General features: G+C 36.8%; 1 protein-coding gene across 1 annotated transcript in view; it reads left to right on the top strand.

The window, feature by feature from the left end:
• MYBPC3 (myosin binding protein C, cardiac) overlaps nucleotides 1-24,378 on the top strand; it is a 77,582-nt gene that overhangs the window by 30,134 nt on the left and 23,070 nt on the right. The window contains exons 13-21 of the mRNA XM_029284628.1: nucleotides 5,618-5,750; nucleotides 6,238-6,240; nucleotides 9,408-9,532; nucleotides 13,036-13,141; nucleotides 13,788-13,954; nucleotides 14,430-14,595; nucleotides 17,338-17,444; nucleotides 19,082-19,111; nucleotides 19,236-19,372. Of these exons, the coding sequence (XP_029140461.1) occupies nucleotides 5,618-5,750; nucleotides 6,238-6,240; nucleotides 9,408-9,532; nucleotides 13,036-13,141; nucleotides 13,788-13,954; nucleotides 14,430-14,595; nucleotides 17,338-17,444; nucleotides 19,082-19,111; nucleotides 19,236-19,372 (974 nt within the window). The remainder of the gene's footprint in view (nucleotides 1-5,617; nucleotides 5,751-6,237; nucleotides 6,241-9,407; nucleotides 9,533-13,035; nucleotides 13,142-13,787; nucleotides 13,955-14,429; nucleotides 14,596-17,337; nucleotides 17,445-19,081; nucleotides 19,112-19,235; nucleotides 19,373-24,378) is intronic.

Here is a 24,378-nt window from a genome sequence, read left to right as displayed (position 1 = left end):
TTCATTACCCAAACTAGGTAGCATCATCAGTGCTAGTGAGAAAAGGTGGGGAAATTTTGTTTTGGTGTTGGAGACTTGAATTCAGCAGGAATTCTTGTTGGTAAATATGTTTCTAATCATATTTTGGCAGCATGGCAACAAACAGGACAGGTACAGACTTCAACATATAGTTTAGGACTGCAGAAAAAAACATTTGCAACCAGCCTGCCTTCCGTTGAGGACCTTTATATTGCATGAACCAGAAAGAGGGCTGAGAAAGTATCTACAGACCCCTCACATCCTGGACCTAAACTGTTTCAACTTCTCCCCTCAAGATGCGGCTATAGGGCATTGCATGCCAAAACAACTAGACACAAAGATTAGCAGAGTGATTGCATTCCCATCACTCTGCTAAATACCTAACTCTTACAACACTGTCTTTGCCTAAAGATGAAGTAGGCTGCATTGCTATTATCCTTGTCATCTTCTCATCCTTCTCATCTTCTTATCTTTCTCACCTCTCATCTTTCCTACTCCCTTCTCCTATTGGTATATTATGATTTATCCATTGTTGTTTGTATCTTATGATTTATGATCTCTTATCATTTTGTTGTTGGTATGTACACTCAGAGCTTATGCACCAGAGACAAATTCCTTTTGTGTCCAATCACACTTGGCCAATAAAGAATTCTATTCTATTCTATATGCAGGCTTGACTACAAAGTACTGAGGTAGTAGAGCTTGCCATTGAAAAAGAAATGCTACTAATATAGTTGTCCTGTGTGCAGAGTATGGACTTAGCTGAATCTCAATGAATGCCAGCAGATGTTAGTATTAGGTTTATAAATATTTAGATGATCTTATAAGCTAAATCTTTGAAATGTTTTTGAAAATGGCAGTAATAGTTTACCTGGGTAGAAATTACGAATATTAGGGAAATATGAGCTTTTTTTGTGAACAGAGAGATAAATTCTTTACATTGAAGTTAGTGATAGCTATGCCAAAGTTAATTTAGATTAAAAGACAGTACCTGAATTGAACTTAGTAACAGTGTGTAAACTTAATAAAAGAGAATTAAAAAAATTATTTCATAGACTGTTTGCTTATCAGATAAATTAAATTTGCAGATCCTTCCAGTAATTCATTGTTCTAAGAAATTACTAGGGATCATGACCATAGTAAAACTGGAACACCCAGAAAGATAACAGATTAGTATTAGATTAGCTCCAATAAAGGTGTAAAACTGTTCTGAGAGAATAATTTCACTTATATACTGTAAGTAAAATTATTGCAGTGCTCAAAACAGGCAAACATTGATTTCTAACAATGCATTATGGTGAACACAACTGAATGAAAACAGTTTGAAGCTTATGTGTTTAATAACCCTTTTTGGTAGCTGTAAATTTACAAGATTTCCATTTGGTATTTCAACTGCTGCTATTGAAGAACAGAATAGTATAGAGCTGGAAGGGACCTTAGAGGTCTTCTAGTCCAGCCCCCTGCTCAAGCAGGAGAACTTATACCATCTCAGAAAAGTGACTGTTTAGTCTCTTCTTAAAAATCTCCAGTGATGGAGCGCCCATGATTTCTGGAGGCAAGCTGTTCCACTGGTTAATTGTCCTCACTGTCACGAAGTTTCTCCTTAATTCCAGGTTGCTTCTCTCTTTGATCAGTTTCCAACCATTGTTTCTTGTCCTTCCCTCTGGTGCTTTGGTGAATAATGTGACCGCCTCTTCTTTGTGGCAGCCCCTCAAATACTGGAAAACTGCTATCATGTCTCCCCTATTTTTTCTTTTCTTTAGACTAGTCAAACCGAAGTCCCGCAGTCATTCTTCATATGTTTTAGTCTCCAGGCCTTTGATCATCTCAGTTGCTCTTCTCTGAATTTTTTCCAAACTCTCAACATCTTTTTTGTGATATGGTAATCGAAATTGGCTGCAGTATTCCAGGTGTGGTCTTACTAGGGTTTTATAAAGCAGTACTAATACTTCACATGATCTTGATTCTATGCCTCTGTTTATACAACCCAGGATTGTATTAGCTTTTTTGGTTGCTGCTGCACACTGCTGGCTCATAGTCAAGTGATCGTTCACTAGGACTCCAACATCCCACTCACAGTTACTGTTTTTAAGCCAGGTCTTGCCCAATCTGTACTTGTACCTTTGATTTTTTTTCCTGCCTAAATGTAAAATTTTGCTTTTCTCCACATTGAAACTCGTTTTGTTGGATAAGGCCCATTGTTCAAGTTTGTTAAGATCTTTTTGGATCATGAGTTTGTCTTCTGTGATGTTGGCTACTCCTGTCAGTTTGGTGTCATCTGCAAATTTGATGAGTTCCCCTTCAATTCTCTCATCTAAGTCATTGATGAAGATATTGAAGAGTACTGGGCCTAAGATGAAACCTTATGGTACCCCACTAATTACTTCTCTCCATGTGGATGTGGTGCCATTGAGGACTACTCATTGAATACAGTTTGCCAGCCAGCTACAGATCCATCTGGTGGTGATGTTGTCTATTCCACTTTTCCTAGCTTACCAAGGAGTAGGTTATGGTCTACTTTATTAAATGCCTTACTGAAATCTAAGTATATTACGTCCACAGCATTTCACTGGTCTACTAGTTTAGTCACTGTATTGAAGAATGAAATAAGATTGGTTTGGCATGATATGTTTTTAACAAATCTGTGCTGGCTACTAGTTATAAATTTGTTTGCTTCTAGTTGTTCTAGTTGTTTGCAGATCTGTATCAGAGTATCAGGGAATGAAACAAAAACCTTTGATTAAAGTGAGAGAGTAATATGCTACATTGATATATATTGATGTGTTCTGAAATACATGATGAACAGGTTAAAGACTGGTGAAATGGGTTCAATTTTTGGTTATAATATAAATATGGATATATGGGAAAAAGTGTGGGAAACTAAATTTACATAATTCAAGAAAGAACGTTTATAAAATGTTCCATCACTGGAATGTGACATCACTTAAATTGTAAAAAATGTATAAAGGAACATCAAATTAGTGTTAGAAGTGTGAAAAGGAAGAAAGAAATTTTTGCTTGTATGGTGAACAAGCAAAATAAAAAATAAAAATGGGTGCAAATTCATACAATTATGTAAAATGAATTGTGGATTAATATTACAATGAAACTTGAATTATCTCTATTGGTTATTATGGATGATGAACTAGAAAAAATATGGGAAACCTATATTATATACAGTAACTGCGGAAAGTTTATTGTATGCACAAAGATGGAAGAAAAATGAAATACTACAATATAAGATTATAAAATTAATGGAGTTTGTGGAAATGGCAGAGCTCATCAGTTTTGTGAGGAAAAAATTATAAAGAGTTTTTTAAAAGACTGGAAGCCTAAAATAGATTTTTTGTTGAAAGAAGAAAAGACTGAATTAATTATTTATGGATTTGAAGATTTAAAAGGGCCAAAGAGGAAAGTGGCAATTACTCAATAGAAAGCAGGGAGGAAATCCTAATTCTTTGTATACTTTCTTTCAAAAATTCTTTTTTTTTCTTTTTCTGTTTCTTTTTTCCCTTAATTTTCTTTTGATTTTGTATACTTCTAATATATGTAAGATGATATATTGATTTGGGCAAAAGTAAACAGGAGCATGACAAAAGAGTAAAGTATTGAATAGATAGAAAGAAAGAAATTTGGAATGAAATGGAGCGAAATGTGGATTTGGATTGGCAGAAAAAACTATCTCGGTAGTATTCTTCATACAAATGTTACAAATCTGATAACATTAAAACTGAAGCTATTATTGGAATATGTATTTCACAGAATAAATGTTGCCAAAATGTTTAGAGATTGTTGCTTGTTGGCTAAATTTATAGCTATGCTTTATATTTTTCTGACAAGTTCAACAAGGTTGTTGAACTTCAATGGTTAGATATCTGTGGGAGAACATTTGCAAAGCTTAAGGCGTTAAATAGGATGCCCCTGCTGAGATATTATGTTGGCAAAATGTTTACTGTTTTTATTCATGAGAGAACTAGAAGTTTGGGAGCAATATTGTTTCAAGATTGTTTACTAGGACCATATGCTTCTAAAGCAGGGGTAGGCAACCTTGGCTCTTTTATGACTTGTGGACTTCAACTCCCAGAATTCCTGAGCCAGCCATACTGAGGGGAAAGGGAGAGGTTTCCAAGCTGAGCCATGCTGGCTCAGGAATTCTGGGAGTTGAAGTCCACGAGTCATAAAAGAGCCAAGGTTGCCTACCCCGTTCTAAAGCTATGACAACTGAAGACAAGAATTATTCTTATACTGAAAAAGAAACACTAGCTATTCTGTCTAATTGCACAAGGTTTCATCAGTTTATTTATCAAAAGGTAGAGAAGGCAGAAGAAGACAGATCGTAACCTTTGAAGCATCTATATATCTATCAAATTTTAGGATTGGAAGATGGCTGTTAATCTTGCAGAAATACCAGCTGCAGACTGGGAAGGAATTAATATTATCGACATTTAATCATGGGGAACAGTCTAATCCTGGAGGAAGTGAATTAGGAGTGAATTTTATTATGCCCAATTTGTTTATAATTCAAAATCGAGAGGCATTAAGGTAGATGCCAGCCTTCATTACAAAGTTCAGCAATCAATCTTGGTGCTTATTCTGGAATAAGCTTATCATGTGGTTCAGTTGCAACTCAGCTAAATCAAACTTTTTATTGCAAATTGGGATGAATCTGTATATATCCTTTTTCAGTGCAAAATCAAAGCTTTTATACTGTATATAATTATACTCGGGTTTTTTTAATTTCAGAAAATTATACTGGCATGAAATTAGATGTCCCCACTGCCCATGCGATCTTGGTTTTGTTGAAAGGTGCTGTCCTGATTTCATATTTGATGGCCTGTCTGCAATTCCCTGCTCATCATCTCTGGGGCCCTTCCTGTGTGAATGAAGGCAGATATACTTATCTCAGGATAATGTTGCAGGATCCAATCTGAATTGGTCATCGGGACTAGAGGTTCTTCCAAGCTTTTGGCCTCGTGCTGGAGCCCATCCCCTGGGAACCTCTCAATCTCAATTTTCAATGTGTGCATCCTGGAGATTAAGAAATTTCCTGAGGATGGACTCCAACACAAGTCCAAAAGCTTGGAAGGACAAACCTCCGGTCCCGATGACTATGTCATGTTGGATTCTTCCTATGCCTTTATCTATCCCTCTTCTGTCATAATCAAGTTGAATAATTTAAAAAAAATCAGAATCATGAACAGAACTGAATCACAAGAATCACTTCTATTTAGGATTTATCTTTCTTTGCCTTATGCAGGTAAAATATATATTTTTGTATTGAATTTGAATGTTTTTAATATCCAAAATCTATTCAATGAAAATGAAAGGGATTTCTTGGGATTTCTTGTCATTTTTAAACAATTCCAGATGACACTTTTATTGTGGATTTTTTCTTCTAGATATAGAATTTTAGCCTGCCTCTTTTTCCCCACCTGCATTTTTGCTTTTTTTCATAGCACAAAAACACCTATTCAGGATTTTTTTTAAAAAAGAATGGCTTTTGATTAATAGAGCCAGGAGGTCTCCATTTGGCAGCCTCTGAGTTATAGGATGTATTCAAATAATGTGAATCTTAATTTTAAACCAATTTTGTCCACAGCATTTCTGAAGAGATTGGATCCTGCATATCAAGTTGACAAAGGACAGAAAATCAAATTAGTAGTGGAGCTTGCTAACCCAGATGATGAAATTAAATGGCTCAAGAATGGACAAGAGATCCAAGTCAGTGGCAGGTAATCAAGAGAACACAATGAAAGCATTTAGATTAGTATTATACAGTAGTATGAAATATTATATGGGTATAATGTGGAATATAGGAAACCTAGTGATCATCAAAACTGGGAAGTATGAAATTTCATCAGAATGGGGGGGAAGTAGCACCTAGAGGCATCTATGAGTGGGGGTCAAAAAAAAGGTCAAGTTTGTGATTGCAACTATACAATCAAAGCCCCACCCCATTTTATGTGCAACTCGCATAAATAAGGAGTGGGCTTTAATTGCACCATGATGGCCATTAGCTTGAATGTTTTGATACCTCTACCCACCCACTTCAGAAGCCCCCAATATCAACAAAAGCTGTAAGCAGTTAGGGAATGAGGTGGGGTTAATGCTTATTATATTGTAAGACTGCTAATTCATATACAGTTTTTCATGCCTGGCTTTTCTCTTTCCTCTACTCATCTCCATCTTGAATGAACCCCATCCATCATATGTTCTTAGCAAGTAAGTCCTCATATTGCACTTCTTGTTTTTTCTACTTTCCATCGTTCCCCACTCCTAATCTACAATGTAGCAAACAATATATTTTTGCTATCCCCCCCCCCAGTGTTTTTAGATAGAAGGCTGAAATTATAAATGAGTCAATCTAATTTTGAGGTCTTCTGATACAAGTTTTACTTGTCCTAACTCCATGTCTTTGAACTAATGATAACATATGGCATGATCACTCAGCCATAAATAAACTATCTGAAATAAAACTATGGTAATTACCTCTGCCTTATTAAGCAGTTTATAAAAATATTAGTGGTTTTTTTGTAACCTGAATAACTGCTATACGATTAATTGTTTTCATGCATATTCCAAGGAATAAATGAGTAGTCTTAGTAGTCATTTGCACATTATTTTGTTATCTAGATCAGGATGGGGACATTTATAACTCATGCCCACAATGCAATTTTTTTGGGGTGTGAGCAGCATCATGTAAAGCACAGAAATGGGGTAAGAAATACTGTAATAAGCCAATTGTTATCAGCAGCAAGGCACAGGACAATCCCAGTATCGTAAGATGGTATTTATTAAAGAGAGAAACCTACGGCAAAGAAAGAGAAACAGCTCCCTGCAACAAACAAGGATCTATAAGAAAATCTGTGGAGTTATTTCCACATTAAAGAAAGCATACATTACAACAAGGGAATTAAGGTATGAAATAAGAGAAAGAGAAGGAAATACAGCTAAATGTAGTTTACACCAAATCACTCGATTTTTACCAGCCCTTACATTTACCCTTGTCTTTGTTCTCACAAAGCCCATGCCCCGTTTCATACATTTACTTTCTCTCTCCTCTTTTTTGAGGATCCCATCAATTTCATCTAACTTTCTCACTCTTCCCCTTTCTCTCAATCCATTTACTTTTCTTTATGTATTTGTTCTATGCCTTTTCTTGATTCAGTCTCTCAATCCGCTGCAATTTATTTCTTCAACACTGATCGTTCTTGCATTAAATCCACATTTATTTGACACTATTGATTCTACATCCTACTGCTTCTTGTTTTGCCGCATATATCTTAAGTATATTTCCCCCGCATTCAATTTATTTCTATGATGTTCCTCGCATTGCAAGCTATAATTGCCATATAAACAAGTTTCCCCTTCTTATGATAAACATTCATTCCTTGCCATCAAATATATTCTACCTACCACATTTCTATAGCATTCACATTGTCTTAAAATTTCTCCATCCATCTTCCCTTTTTTTGATAAATATTTTACCAGGGAATCTAAATCCATCTCTTTCCTTCAATTTTTCATCATTAAGTATTTGTTCACACAATTTCTGCAGTCAAACACAACTTTATTACTCATTATACATTAATTTTCATCTCCATGTTCCTCACCACATTATGCAATCTAACATTCCTTGCAATTCATTTGGATTGGGAGCCAGCAGCATTGCTGCATCTCTATTCTGTATGCATAACTATGCATAGCTTCATATCCATAGTAACACACCTCTAATTTCATCATGAGCATTTCTTACATGTTTATTCATGAAAACATTAAAAAAATCTAGTGGTTTATCATAAATTCTCATCCTAGTGCTTAGAGTTAAGCCATGTGCCAAGTACTGCCTTTATTGTCATGTATTGTTATGTTATTTATATAAATAAATGCCATTCTTACTGCATTCAGCAATCAACCATCAAGTCCATGTTCACACAAGTTATTCCATCATTTAAGCTATTGTTTATGAATGCTTTCTTTAAATTGCAGTAAGCTTTATTTCCCACATTTTTGACTATGTGCGAAGTTGCAACACCGCCTTTCACTTTGTTAGGAAACAACAATTTTCTTCCAAACATAAAGCACAGTTAAGTCTTTACACACGTTAAACAAATCACACTATTACTCTATATGTAATCCATGTCCATATTTTAATATTTCTCCAATTATACCATCCATGCTTGTGGCTTTATAACTTTATAAAAAAAATTTAATTTTTCAAGGTTTTCATAGCAAATATCACTTTCTTTTCATCATTTTTTTCTCGGATATTAACAGTTATAGCATTCACTTCAGTTGTGTTCATTTACTTATTTATAAAATTTAAAGGCTGTCTAAATTACTAAAGGTAACTTTGATCTATCACTACCATTCCTATACAAATCTCAAAAACATCTTTTCATCTACTTCCAATTATTTTTATTTTCATCAATATCATTGCATTTTCTTTCCCTTTTAAAAATGTAAATGTTCCTTGTTCATTTTTTACTACAATCTTTGCAATTATCTTTTTTCTCTACACGCTGTATAGAGTATATGTATTTGAAGATAGCTGATCACAAACTCCCTGGGATCTAGGTCAGTGATGGCGAACCTTTTAGAGACCGAGTGCCCAAACTGCAACCCAAAACCCACTTATGCATCGTCGGGTGCCGGGTGGGTGTGGCCCATTGGGTGGGCGTGGCTGCGGTGGTAACAGCAGACTGGGTGGGACTAAAAAGTTCAATCAATCAATTCCAACTTTGCAAGATCTTTTTTTTCCCCTGAGAAGTTGAAATTGACTGATTGATTGAACCTTTTTTTTTGTACACGGCGGCGGAGGCCTAAAGTGAAAAGATTTTATAAAACCCAGCTGAAGGCCTAGGACTGGGGTGACGGCGTGTGTGCCCACAGAGGGGGCTCTGAGTGCTACCTCTGGCACCCGTGCCATAGGTTCACCACCACTGATCTAGGTGATACCTACTCTGTGTTAGGGGCTTTTAAAAATTCCATTTCCATATTTTAATATAATTTTTATTATGGAATTTAAAAAGATAAAAACTAACAAGAACTAATATAAAGTTAAAAGAAAAAAGAAAACAAAAAGCCAAAAGTGCAAAAAAAGAATAAAAAGAAATAGAATGTAGCTTCCAATTTTCTTTACAGCAATAAGTACAAATACAAAACTATCTCTTACTCTGATTGCAAAAACACTTCCTCTTTTTTATTATCTATTTTTTCTAACCAAAAAACCTGTAAATCATAAGTTAATTTTTTTTGTTCTGTTGCACACAAAGATTCTAGAAGAGGTTGCTAATCAGCAATAAATATAAATATTGTCTTTTCTATCATCAAGGAAGTCAGTTTAGCCATCTCTGCAAGTTCCATCATCTTTATTTACATTTCTCTAGATATATTTTTGAATCTCTGGGAAATAAAAGGATCTTGACCATAAACCACTGCTCATTGGCTGACGACGCAGCATATCAATGCGTGATTGGGGAAGAGAAGACTTTCACAGAATTGTTTGTAAGAGGTGAATGATTTATTATTGTTATGGGTTGGGCTAAGACCTAGATTATAATTCAAACATTTTAAGTAATGTCCTGAAATCCTACTTTTTGTGCTGCTGCAATTTTGCAATCCAATGTTATTTTTGGCAACTATTTATTCTATATATGTATGTAAGGCTTCTTCTCTTTTTTCTCCATTACTTCCTGAACTTGAGAAAAAGTATGCATATCTGTATTTACCATATTTCTATCTACCAGGAGGCACTGTAAATATTTCTGCTTCTCTAATGAATATTAACCCATGAGATTGTCAAATCGTTAAATTCTCTGCAGAACCTATCTAATAGGTTATTATGAGTCTGAAATTCTTCTGCATGCTCATTTGATACTTAGCCAGATTGAATGAAGTGGCATTTACCTCCAAGTATATCTAAGATTGGGTTGCAGAATGTTACTCTGTGTACCTTGACAAAGAGATAAAATACAAAGGTAATATGTGAGATTTAAAAAAAATCAGTGTCACAATTACTGTATATTAAAATGAAAAAGTTCTAAAATCATTCCATATTGCATTTCTTTATATACTTGGGTTAGTGAATATTAGAACTGAATTAGAATTAAAATATGAGACAATTTTAGATATCATCTTTTAGAATACATTAAAAACATAATGATTTACATTCAGAGGGGGATAAAGAAGCATGGTAATTCTAGAAACATACAGTTGTGTGTAGATGTGTTAGTGTTAACTATTATAGACATATTATTCTGGTTTACAACTAAAAATTAAACAACAATATGATTCAAACCATCAATTCTAAATCCTTCTGGAGGAAAGGAAGAGAAGTAATGAAGAGTCAAAAAAGGTGGCATATATCTTTTACAAAAGTGATCATATTTAGTTTGAGAACAGAGAAGTGGGAATAAGATAGTATGAGTTTTTACTTGCTTCACAGGAATGTGACCCAGCTCAGCCTTTCCAACATACAAAACCCATGTAGAAGTTGGATTTAATTGAAGGTGACTTTAGTTGTATCTGAAGACTGTTTGAGTGGGCCACATGTGGGCCATACTAATTGCTGGTGAGCTCTGTAGTATGAAAGAATGTGGTCCTGACCTTGGAAGTGGGAAAGGAATCACTGAATTGTTAAAGGAAGAATCTCAGAAAAGATGAGAAATTCAAAACAACCTTACCTTGATTTTGTTTAGTGTAAAATGTAGTAGAAGAAACCTTGACAAGCTTTCAAGATAGATGTCAGCCTTTCAAGGTAAGGGAGATCATGAAATAGAAAAAGCAGAGATTTTAGAAATGCTTTTTAAGTTGCAGGGTAGGTTAACAGTATCTTGAAAGTCTGTCAGAATTTCTCTCTATTTCATATTATACCAAAGAAAATTGAAGTGATGTTGGGCTGAGTTTCATTTGGACAGTAATGCTGTCCGAAACTTCTCCCATAACAGTTTGCTCATTCCTTTCCTCTTCTTAAAGCCAGGTCTACATTCTTTCATATTATTTTAAGCGATGTTGAGTTTATGCCATTGGCTGCCATTTTCAATTACTGTATTGCCTTCTGGTTATTTTATTAATTTTGTGGAGAATTAAAACAGCAAGATCCAGCTGTTTGATACTATTTAATGCAGTGGTTCTCAACCTTTTTAATGCCGCGACCCCAACCGGTCATACGTCGAGGACTAAACCGGTCGTAAGTTGAGGACTAAACCGGTCGTAAGTCGAGGACTAAACCGGTCATAAGTCGAGGACTAAACCAGTCGTAAGTCGAGGACTACCCAACCGGTCGTAAGTCGAGGACTTTCCCTGCCCGGGAGCGCTGTGCATGCGTGGTTCCGCCCCTTGCGCTGGCCGAGGCGTAGCTGGCAAGCGGCAGAGACGGAGCAGGCCGACCACCAGCTGGCCCAGCCCAAGGGAGATAAGGCACCTGCCGGAAAAGGGGGGGAAAAAATGGCAGATAGCCTTGCTTGGCGACCCCCATGAAATGGTCGATCGACCCCAAATGGGGTCCCGACCCACAGGTTGAGAACCACTGATTTAATGTATTAGGAAAAATTAAAGGGAGACATAGGGTAATGACAGCATTCAAGGGGGTCAGATGTTACTATCATCCTGAATTCCATTATAACAGAGGCTTCCAACCATTGTGACTTGGCAGCCCGGCTGGGGGCTTAGAGGGGAACTGAGCCACATGAGCATCAGAGTGACATGCATGCGCCCACAGTTCCACTCACACCAGAAAGAAGTGTTTAGGGTGCGGTTTTGCACTCCTTCAGGCTTCTCCGCACCAAAAGCTTTTGCAAAGGAATGGAAGGCCTGAAGCAGTGCGAGATCGCTCCCCTGAAGCCTTTTGTCCCTTTGCAAAAGCTTTTGGCACAGAGAAGAGAAGCCTTTGGGAACACGGTCTTGTGCTCCTTCAGATTCATCCAAAAGTGAATCAGGTATCCTGCATAGGCAGCCTCAGTGAGTCAGTGAAGCTGAGCGGGGCACGTTCATCCCACTCAATGTCTGCTCTCACCACTCTGCTTTTGGAGCATTGGGAGCAGACAGCTTAGTGGACCAACTGGGGGGGAGAGAGGAACCAGGTCGTGCAAGCAGTGGGCCGGCGCACATATGTGTGCGCACAGCTCCACTCATACAAGAGAGAAGAGAAGCCCTTGGGGTGCCGCTCACGCAAGTGAAGCTGTGCACGCATATGCACTGGTCCGCCTCTCATATGACCCTGTTCCAAATAGGCCATGGCCCTGTAGTGGGCTGCGGCTCAGGGATTGGGGACCCCTGCACTATAACACTGTAGTATAAGCAGTGGTGGGATTCAGCTGGTTCGCACCACTTTGGCAAAACTGGTAGCTAATTTTTTGTTGCCCATGCCCAGAATGGACTTCCGGAAGGGGCATCTACACAGAGAACAAGTTGTTCACATATTTGAATCCCACCGCTGAGTATAAGTACAATCAAGACAAAAACAATCACTCTTGTGAAGGAAAAGGGACAATAATGTGTAAAAATATTGTCAAGAATAAGAGAAAAATTCTGGGACCCATTGTTATTCTTTTTCTGTTCTCTTTTACCTGAGGTCTTTGTGACCTTCTCAGAAAAACATCATGCTCTTGAATGGCCCAGGAATACGCTGTCCTTGGTCTTGAAGAAGAAAATAAACCTTATTCCACATGAATGTAATCTAGAAGAACTAGAAACAAATGCTAAAGTTTTAAATTATCTCCACATTGTGTAATGGAATGTAGTGAGGAGGTGGATCTCACAGGGAACGGGTGCTTTCTAGAAGAATAAGAGAGACAAATCAATCCAAATATTTTGTGTGAGAGAAATTTGTCAAAGCAGCCACTCCCTAATAGTATATGGAAGATGCATATAGTAGAGTGCTCAATCTGGCAAGATTCTGTCTATAGTTGTAGAAACAATAAAGAACTCAACTTGGAAGAATCACCATGAGTCATTCTTAGTTTTTAGATCTGTCATATTCTCCATTCTGAAATCAAGTTCTCATTTCATTTCTAGAGACTCCCATCCTAATTACTCATTGCCTGGAAGACCAGGTGGTCACAGTTGGGGAAAGAGTAGAGTTTGAAGCTGAAGTGTCTGAAGAAGGGGCTACTGTGAAATGGTAATGTAAAGGGGACGGGGAGAAGAACCTTCACTGTTGAGGGGGAGCTATACCATAAACTGCCCAAAGAGTTTTATTTAAAAAGATTAAGATTTTCTCTAGTTGAGCTCAACTTTTGATGATTTCATGGACATGCCTATTTGGTCTTCTTGGCAGCAAAACAAAAACAGCTTCATATTTCCACCTTCTGGAAACTTATTCTGGCTTCCTAGTCAAGACTACTGCTCTGGTATTACCCAGTGGTCTCCTATCAAAAACCTAACTAATCCCAACTACTTAGCTTTTTGAATTCAAACAAGGTTTCTAAAAAGAGAGGAATCATGTTTCAGAATACCAGGGACAAAAACCTATGGGTAGTCCCCATCTATCTTAGTATGGCCGGAACAGTGATCTGAGGCCATAAGGCTCCAGGGAAGGGAGAGGGCCTTAGGTTACCCTGCAGGAAGAGACACTCGTCATGCTTTCTGGTGCAAAGTCAACTCGCCCTCCTGTGGTTTACCTCAGGAAGCATGTGAGCATGTTCTACAACAGAGCTGGTAAATTGGCAGCCAAACTACTACTCTATAATAGCATTGTGGTCTCCTGGCTAATGTAACAATGCCATATGCTAATAACAATAATAAGCACAATGATTTGATATTCACAGGGAGAAAGATGGTGTAGAGCTTACTCGAGAGGAGGCATTCAAATATCGGTTCAAAAAGGATGGTAAAAGGCACCACCTCATCATCAATGAGTCCACCAAGGAAGATAATGGGCATTACAAAGTCAAAACTAATGGTGGGGAGTCTGTTGCAGAATTGATTGTACAAGGTGAGAAATAAATAAGAATTTGATTTTTAAAATGTGTATAGAGATTGGTAATAGCCTTGCCTGTAGCAGTAATACCTAATAATAGAATAGTTAACTAGGCATTATATGTTGATGTTGGATGTAACCAGTGGTGGGATTCAAATATTTGAACAACCGGTTCTCTGTATGGATGCTGCTTCCGGAAGTCCATTCTGGGCCTGGGCAACAAAAAATTAGCTACCAGTTCTGCCGAAGTGGTGCAAACCGGCTGAATCCCACTACTGGATGTTTCACATATTCTGATAACAGCACTGCCTACATATCAAATGACACTAAACTCTCACACATCCTAAATATCTCTTCCTATTTCACCTTTTCTGGAAGACATGTTTTTAAAAAACTTTTTTTTAAAAAAAACAATATCTACATTTTGGGTAATTCCTACTCTCTCACCTGTTGCAATCTTGTTGATTTATTCCCAAATTCACAATCTCAGAAAAGAAGCTAGAGGTGTACCAAAGTATTGCAGATCTGAGCGTGAAGGCACGAGACCAGGCTGTGTTCAAGTGTGAGGTGTCCGATGAGAATGTGAAGGGCATCTGGCTGAAAAATGGGAAAGAGGTCATCCCAAACAATCGGATTAAAATCTCTCATATTGGCAGGTATATTATACATTTTACAGTGATTCTAGAACATTAATTTCCATAGGATTACTTATGTGATGTAGGAAAAGTGATTTAAAGTTCCCCATAAGTTGCAAGCAGAAAAAAAGAGAAAAATATACGAAAGCTGAAAATCCTAAACGTTTTTTTCTTTTTTAATCAGATGCACAAGTAATTAGTCAATAATTAAGTGACTTTGAAGTTTCTAATATTCACCCTTTTTTCAGATAATGTGAACAATTAAATATGGTCTTTTGAATTTTCAATATTGAAAATTAAAAATAGGAATGCTAACCGCAGAGGCTGTGTTCTAAGATTGGTTTTGTTTTTGCTTTATATAGTGTCCCAATTTTCATTTTTCTCTGATTTTTTGCTGTTTTTCCCTTTATCGGTTATTTTGTGTTTGCATCGGTCTCTGTGTTTAATTTTTAAAAATTTATGTCAGTCAAAATAATTCACTCTCTTTGAGTTATAGAAATATTGGTCTGGCCATATGTCTGTATTATTTTTCTTTGAGATTTACTATTATGATGAAAAGATATCCAAAAAGAAATAACTGATAATATTGGATTACTAATTAACATTCCAGAGGTACATTCAGAAAGATTGAAATCAGCAGCAGCAGTCTAATATGGTATACAATGGATATTTTTGAATAAGAGGTACTCTACTCCTGCTAAAATTATTAAAAATGGAATTACCTTTTAATCTATCAAGATGCTTCATGGAACATCCTTAATCTTCTCTTACATTTGATATTGGAATTATTGGCCCACCTTACTTGAGTGACCAATTTTGAATATCAGTGACTATGGTAGACATGAAAATAAATGGTTATTATGGCCTGATGTATATTATGTCTCATTGATAGTTATGCGTGTTCTATTAAAATGCTTTAATATCGTGAAATAGTTTGGCAATTTATTAGATTATTACATTAACATATTATTAGATAATTAAGACTCATATGCTTCCTATAGCCCAGGGGTGTCAAACTGCTGGCCCACGGACTGGATGCGTCATGGCAAAACCGCATCCACCCCATTGCCAGCAATGGAAAAAAAGTCACGAGACGTTGCGACAAGTCACGTGACGTTGCGAGTTTGACACCCCTGCTATAGCCTACGATAATTTCCATAGAAATTTGCAAAAATTCAGATTTAATTTGTTGAAGTGTAATTGTCTGGAAATAATTACTCCAAGAAACCTTCTCTGTATGTGAATGTGAAGAGAAAGTGAGAGAGACCACCAATGGGGTTTAGCAGTTAAGATCCTGTCTTAAATATTGAAGCTAGTTGTCTGACTTTGGGCCAGTCATTTCTCTTAGCCCTAGAATGGGAAATCAAAATCTACCAATCTTCACTGGATTGTGTTATTGAGGTAATCCTGTGCTAATAATTTTGAGTTCTTTCAGACAAATTTATAAGATTTTAAGTAAGTTTCTATGGGAAGCCTTTGATTTTTTTTATATTACAGTTACCATATGATGATGGAGATTTTAATTTTCCAAATTTCAGTTTTGTCATTGGGCATATTTTTACTCCCATTTCTATAAAGAATACAAATGACTAATACTCATATTGTTTTTAAGAGCATATTGTGAATATCAATAAAAAGTAAAGATATGAATGTACTTTTGATTATATAACAAAAAATAAATGAAGAACTATGGATCTATTCAGTGTGGGCTTTAAAAAATAATTTTTCAGTGTTGAAAAGATAGTGTCACCCTTAGAATTAGATTGATAATATATATTAAATTTCTGTTTATGAATTGACTATCAATGCAATGAAAAGACTGATCAGTGTTATTCTTGCTAGTCACGACTTAATAATATGTTTAAAAATTGGCTAAATGGCTTTGTTATATTATATAATTTATTTTTGTCATTTTCTTTTTCCTTTGTTTATCTTTTTAAAATTTTTCTTCCCTCATTCTTTGTATATTAAAGCAATACAAAATTTAAAAACTGATTTACCAGATTTTAAGCATTTGTTTGGATTATAATTCCTGTGCTTTAGGACAGCTCCTGTGGAAAACAGCTGATGCTATAAAAATGCTGCCATGCATGTGTGTGTGTGTGTGTGTGTGTGTGTGTGTGAACTCAATCCATTGCAAACTGCAGAGGAACCCATGGGGAACATTACAACATAATCCCCTACGTGTTGATATCTTGGTATTCCTTTTCCATTTGATCAACTAATGAACTCCTTCATTCATCTGTGTAGAACAGCAGTCCCCAGCCTTTTTGGCACCAGGGACCAGTTTGGTGGAAGATAATTTTTCCACAGATTGGGAGGGGGGTGTTGGTTTCATGCACTACCTATATCCTGCACATGCACAAATAAATTTGCTCACATGTGCAGCCCAGGTCCTAACAGACTGCAGACTGGTACTGGTCCACAGCCCAAGGGTTGGAGACTCCTGGTGTACAGGTAAGGTATGCCTAGTAGAAACATATTCAGGTAGTTCTATACCCTTCTACAGCATATTGATGGGGAAAGAAGGAAATAGGTTTTTGTTTTCTGAATGAAGAGACCTCCTATCATAGGAACTGCATAAAAAATAATGTTGGTATTATTTTAATCAATAACATTTTCTTTCCCAAATGCCATTAAGGTTAGTCTGAATGTACCCTGTGGAGAAAATTAGACTCAATCTACTAGACAAAGGACTGGATATAACCTGTCCAATCTATACTGGATGAAGATTAAACTCAAGCACAAATATTTGTTTTTCAGAGTCCATAAACTAACCATTGATGATGTGACCCCAGAAGATGAAGCTGATTATTCTTTTGTGCCTCAGGGATTTGCATACAATCTCTCAGCTCATCTTCGTTTTTTGGGTAAGTTCCGTGGAATCTCTTTTTTAACACCAGGTAAGAATGTGTAGCAGGATTTATCTGTCTATCTGTCTGTTTTTAAATGCATATTTCAAACTATGATTAGATCCTGTTGCTGAATGTAGTTTATTTTATTATATTACAGTTCCAGCAACATCATTTGCAAAAAAAAAAAAGCAATAAGAGTAGTAGAACATGATATTATATATTGTATTGTTTTAGTCAGTGGTGGGATTCAGCCGGTTCGCACCACTTCGGCCATAGCGGTAGCTAAGTTTTTGTTGCCCAGGCCCAGAATGGACTTCTGGAAGCGGCATTCACACAGAGAACTGGTTATTCACATATTTGAATCCCACCACTGGTTTTAATGTAACTTAATTTAGTTAATCCTGGAAAATTAGTCCACAAACTATTATCAGTCTAGTTGGCCTTTTTCAGCAGACTGGTTTTGATGTGGGAGAGTTCTGTTAGAAGAAATGAGGCAGGGAAAGAGGGTGGTTTTTCCTTTTTTTAGCATGTTGTCCCTCCTTCCCCACCCAATGTCACCTCCCAAGCTTCCCTGGAAGATGGTTTCAGGGGAGGATGTATAAAGATGAAAGGCAACAGAACAAGGAGTGAATCAAGGAAAAGTACTGCCATGTTCCTTTCTTGGGTGGGAAGCTTTCTACAGATCTACTAAGCCAAAAGGATGAAAGTTGTTAATAAGTTAGCAACAGTAGAAATGCAATTACTGGATAATGGAATATATAAGACACATTGGGTATTTTATAAATCTATGCATGTATATCACAAGTACATGAGAAACAGACCTGAAAGTGAGATCAGAGAATAAAGTCTGAAGATATGAAAAGCAAGCAGAAAATCAAAGTGATAAAGGAAATCTTTGACCAACCCCCGCAGGCAGAATATGCTAATTATATCTTATACTGTTTTTGAAGAAACAAACGTATGACCGTGATTGTCCAGAAAAATCAAGCAGTGGAACGTAGTTTCAGGATAATGATAAAACATATTTCATTACAAATGTTTATCAGTGACTCAATGGATGAATTCAAAAGGTCAATGTCACTGCTTTGTGATTTTTATTTTTTTATTTTTTGTCCAGCTATGGATGTTCATAGCTGTTTGAAGCTTGCTAAACCTTAGAAAATGTTAAACCGAAAACATTTCATCAAATGTTATTTCATGCTGGCATAACAAAGTGGCAGTGGTGATTTTCAGATCTTCTGCAGCCACAATGCCATATTCAGAGGAAAAATAAGGGACAGGGTGAAACTTTAGAACATGGCAGAGGAGCAGCAATTTAAAAAACAGTGGATTGGCAATGGTGAGCGATCCTTTAGGCTGCACATTGACAATTCACCATCTCGCCCGATCACCAAGGCTTTGGAGTCAATGGCATAAAGTAATTGGAGCCATTAATAGATCAAACTTAATGACAGTATTCAATCATTATTACATTGATTTTATTACTCCACTTTACCCCTTCTCTGTTCTCATACAGTCTCCTTGGCAACTAACATTCTTTCACCATAGATTATTTTTTAATATAAAAATATAAAAGCTTGATTCAAGTATATAGCTACCAAACACATTTAATCGTTTTTCCTTTTTCTCTCTCTCTCTTTCTTTTCTTGCAGAGGTTAAGATTGACTTTGTGCCTAGGCAAGGTAAGGACAACATTTTATTTATTTATACTAATCTAGGAAATGAGAACCATATTTTTTTTAAAAAAAATCTCTCCTGTTTTAGAAGAGTCCTTTTCATGAAATGGTTTCTCTGCTTTTGTTGCAGAACCCCCCAAAATCCATCTGGACTGCATGGGGCAAACTCCGGACACCATTATTGTGGTAGCTGGAAATAAGCTGAGGCTTGATGTACCCATTTCAGGGGACCCGGTCCCTAAAGTGATCTGGCAGAAAATAAACAAGGTAATAACAGTCTAAAAATGCCAGGGCTTCATAGCTGGTCCTTTAAATCACTACTGCCTGTGTGGCTTATTACAAATTTCTTACTTGATTAAAAAATAAAGGAATTCTTTACAATAAAGGAGAATATTTGTAGGTCAGGATTAAAATGAGGGATCCTTGGTGCTCTCTGAGTTTGATTGTTTTCTTGCAGTGTACTGATGTAGTGATGATGTTGCCTAGTTTGGGTAATGAAACATCTACAAGAAAACAACGAAGTTCAGAGAGCACCAAGGACCCCTCAATTCTTAACCTGAAAATATAGTTTTAATGTAAAATATTATAAGAATATTTTCTTTTTAGTTCTCCAAGCGCAAACATTATCTTGGCAATAAAAATACCCATTCAGTTTGGCTCTAAGCTTATTCATCCCTTCTGTTTCTAATATTCATCTGTAGAGGTCTACACAGCTAAAATGGTACCATTCTTGTACTTCATCACCAAGATATTTGTTGTGGGTTGGGAGAGAGAAATGTGGAGGATAATTTGAATACTGGCTGAGTATAGAGAAAAGTCAATTTAAAAATGGGGGGGTGGGGGGAATAGAGAATACAACAGAAATCTTGAATGAAATATTGAATAGCATGAATTCTTCCTGCAGTAATTTATTGTTGTTCCTGCTCGTATAAGTTTATGCAACCATAGGATTTTCTTGCCCTCACCTTTTGGTTCTGGATAAATCCTCATGTACTTCAAATGCACTTCACTTGACAATTTGAACAGGTACAAAGGCTATTATTGATTGTTATCTGATAATTTACTCTGACTCACTTTTTCTTGTAGCCTGAAATAATTGAGCATCAAGCTGGAAGGATTAATCCTACCATCCATTTTGAATCACTTCTATTGAAGTCATGTTATCGTTCAAAACATTCAAAGAGCTGCTATAAAGATTGAGGAGTTTTGTTCTGCCCATGCCATTCTAACTGATCACAAAACCAATCCCTGTCCTGTTTTATTAATATCACTTCATCAGGGACACAGTATCAAGCAGCTCAAATTATAACACTCTTTCCTGTTCATAGGTATGATTTATTTAGATTACAGAATGACTTCTCAGATATTTGAATAAAATTAACCAGCCTAGAAAGGCACTTTCTATCTTTGCCTTAATTATGTGCAAATCAAAGGATTGCCTTCTTTTGTGTGAAGATACAACAACCCTTTCATGTGTCCTCTGGGTATTTAATTGCTGTTAGCCACAGCCATCGTAGACAATGGGAAAGAATTGGAGAGCTGCACTTTGAATATCAAGAAAAATCAAATTACCTATCTTTGTTTTAAACCCTGATCCAGGGAATTGGTGATTCAGAAGCTAAAAAGTTGATGGTCAGCCTTCAATGTTTGTACCTGTATTGTGATGTAAGAACACCTTTGCAAAAGTCTGGGACAAGGCCATGGTACAAGACTGGCATCCTTAACAGGCAGTAGTGTTCAAAGAATGTGGTTAAAAAAATCAAGATGACAGCAGCATCTTGATCACGCAAAGTATTAGTGGCACTTTATAAAACCCTAGTAAGATCACATCTGGAATACTGCAACCAATTTTGATCACCATACTACAAAAAAGATGTTGAGACCTTGGAAAAAGTTCAGAGAAGAGCAACCAGAATGATCAAAGGCCTGGAGACTAAAACATATGAAGAACGGCTGCAGGACTTGGGTTTGGCTAGTCTAATGAAAAGAAGAAACATGATAGCAGTATTCCAATATTTGAAGGGCTGCCACAAAGAAGAGGGGGTCAAATTATTTTCCAAAGCACCAGAGGGCAGGACAAGAAACAATGGTTGGAAACTGACCAAAGAGAGAAGCAACCTAGAATTAAGGAGGAACTTCCTGACAGTGAGCATAATTAACCAGTGGAACAGCTTGCCTTCAGAAATCGTGGGCGCTCCATCACTGGAGATTTTAAAGAAGAGACTAGACAGTCACTTGTCTGAAATAGTATAGGTTCTCCTGCTCGAGCAAGGGGCTGGACTAGAAGACCTTCAAGGTCCCTTCCAGTTCTATTCTATACCTGACGGAGAAGCTTATTTAAGATAGGCAGATTTTTTTTTAGATACTTGCTCTCATTGGCTCTCCAATTTGTGAAGACGGTTAGAAAGTGTGTACTTCAAGCATATCTATTAGATGATCGAAAGAAATGAGACTTACAATGGAGTATGTTACATAACTAGGTTGCACATAAGAAATTATAAAAATTTCATATATATGTGTGCATAAGCCCATCTGCCAACAGCCCAACCCTCATTTTTTTAAAAAAATACCATCAAAAATGCACCATCTACAGATGAGCAAACCCTCAACATTTTTGTGTTTTAATTTTCACAATTGGTTTACCTGCAGGTGGCTCATTGTTCATATATTGGCTCATTGTATTTTTGTTAGACATTTGAATGTCTGTTTATCCACAGATGGGCTTACCCATGACCATATATAGGATATTTGAGTACTTTTAAAGAGCCAAGGGAGAAACCTACTCTATATATTTGCAGATAAACTCATTCGTGGATAAGATGAACCCAATTTAGGAGCTGTATTTTGGCGCCTAAAATTCTTGGCTTTTCCACAAATACATAAAGTATATAATTACTTCTAATGAAACAACATAGTTTTCAGTTATTACAAGAAGTGCCAGAAGTTCAAGAACATGTACTGGACTATAAATAGTAAAAAAAAAAAGTATGTGTTATTAACTCTTAATTGACTTTTAAGGTATTTTGTTTACCTTTTATGTTTGGAAAGAACAAGGCTGACCTCTCCTGGTATGTATTTTTAATGCTAGTTCACTTTCTCTCTTTATATTCTTTCTGAGAATTTCTGCTTTGAAACCTTTTTTTTTAATTCATCATTTCTTACGTTTAGCATTTTATCCCTCCTACATCTTGATCTTGACCTTCATTTCACAAGGGCATGTTTATTTAAATACAGTAAAGGAGCGATTCAGGACAGTTCTTTCCCACAGCACTGTTCCTCACGGTAAAAATAGCCGTCAGTCTTTGAGGTAGCAGAAAATTATAGTAGCATAAAATTGGCTAAATGTGCTGGTGATCCCTATCCTGCCAGATTCCAAATTCCATGATGGGGGTGAACAGTTCTGTCCTTATCAGATGCAGGTATGTCAAAGACAAGGACTGGTGGCTTCCCCCTACTTTATTCATCAGTTAATGAAAAGACATCTATCAATCACTCTCCTTAATGTGAGATGGAGATTGTGATGGAGATGCAGCAAATTTTTAATAAATCTGTCCCCTACCTGAATTCATGCTGGTTTTGCACAAATATTTATTGCACAGGTACATTCAGAAGTCCAATTATTAAGTATTATTAGCTCGTTATTAGGCTCCCTTGGGACACAGGTTTAGCATTATTGCAGAAGCACATTTACCTATGTTCAAAAACTCACATAATACGGTAGCAATAGCTGGAGGTATTTTACCTTACAGCTCTGTTTCTACCGCTGCTAGTGAAATCTCTAAGCCGACTCTCTAAGCCCAAGACCTCAAAGACTTTGTGACTAAAGAGAGAATCCACTCAGAGAAAAATTAGACTCTCCCACTATCTATAGGGACCTGACAGGCCCTGCTGTAGGAGCAGAATGAAGGGGACCTGCCTGTTCCAAAGCTGGCCAATAGATGCCAGACTGATCCTACCAGAATTGTTAATAAAGCATCTCAGATGGTATCCATAGCAAAATTCCACATTTCCCCATCCACAAATAAACATATTGGCGTTTCAGTTGCTTGCTAGTATAAGCCTATGACTATAAAACAGTATGATCAGTAGAAGAGGTTTTTCTTTTCTTTTACTATTGGGATTATGCTTTCATCTTAAAGTTAGGGAAGGGTTGTCATGAAGAAAATCTATCTACATGGTCACTGGGAGTTGAAAACAACTTTATTGCACATAATCAGTCTTAAACTGTCTGCTGCTACATTCTCCATCTTCTCTGAGGGGTTGTCCTCTAAAACAATATTTTTGTGGGCAAATGGGTAAAATAGTTTAATTATTATTATTATTATTATTAATTTAATTTCTATACCGCCCTTCTCCCGCAGGACTCAGGGCGGTGCACAGCATATTAAAACAGATACACATATCAATAAAAATAAAAACCCCTCTAAAACCAAATTAAAAACCAAATATTCGAAGCTGTGTTCCAATTAAAATTATACTTAAAATCGTCCCTAAATAATAATAAAAAAATAATAAAATAAAATCCTCCTTAGGTCAGGCCCGCTTGCTGGAAAAGCCATGTCTTGAGGGTGCGGCGGAAAGTAAGGAGATCCGGAATCATCCGGATCTCGGGGGGTAGTTCGTTCCAGAGGGTGGGGGCACCCACAGAGAAGGCCCTCCCCCTGGGGGTCGCCAGCCGACACTGTTTGGCCGACGGCACCCTGAGGAAACCCACTCTGTGGGAGCGTACCGGCCGATGGGAGGTAATCTGCGGCAGAAGGCGGTCTCGGAGATATCCAGGTCCGATGCCATGGAGCGCTTTGAAGATGATGACCAACACCTTGAAGCGCACCCGGAAGGCCACCGGCAACCAGTGCAGCTCGCGCTTCAGTTATTATAAATGTTGCAAAGCAGAGCAGTTATGATGTTTTCTTGATACATAGGAAGTTATTGGTCCAAAACACAGCAGACAGAAGACTTTTATTACTAATTTCCCCCTATGCTTTCTACTTTTTTTGCTGGGCATGTTTTTTCTTAAGTAAGTTTCACCACTACACTGTTAAAACAACAGAACTTGGCTTTTTTTCTTTTTTTAAAAAAAAATCGGCTTCCAAATAGTCTGCACAAATAATTACAACAAAATCCTTTGTATTTTACTTCAATTGACAGAAAAAAATCCAGGCAAATTTATTGAATAATGCAATAATATGGGTTGTTCAGGGTAAGAAAAATAGGAATTTCTATGAGGTTTCGAATTAGTGACCTTCTGCAAGTCATGCTAACATTATAACCAC

Source organism: Protobothrops mucrosquamatus, unplaced genomic scaffold (genome assembly GCF_001527695.2).
Source record: "Protobothrops mucrosquamatus isolate PMUCROS unplaced genomic scaffold, P.Mucros_1.0 scaffold775, whole genome shotgun sequence".
In the NCBI taxonomy this organism is placed as follows: Eukaryota; Metazoa; Chordata; class Lepidosauria; order Squamata; family Viperidae; genus Protobothrops; species Protobothrops mucrosquamatus.
This window is presented reverse-complemented; position numbering and strand designations above follow the sequence as displayed.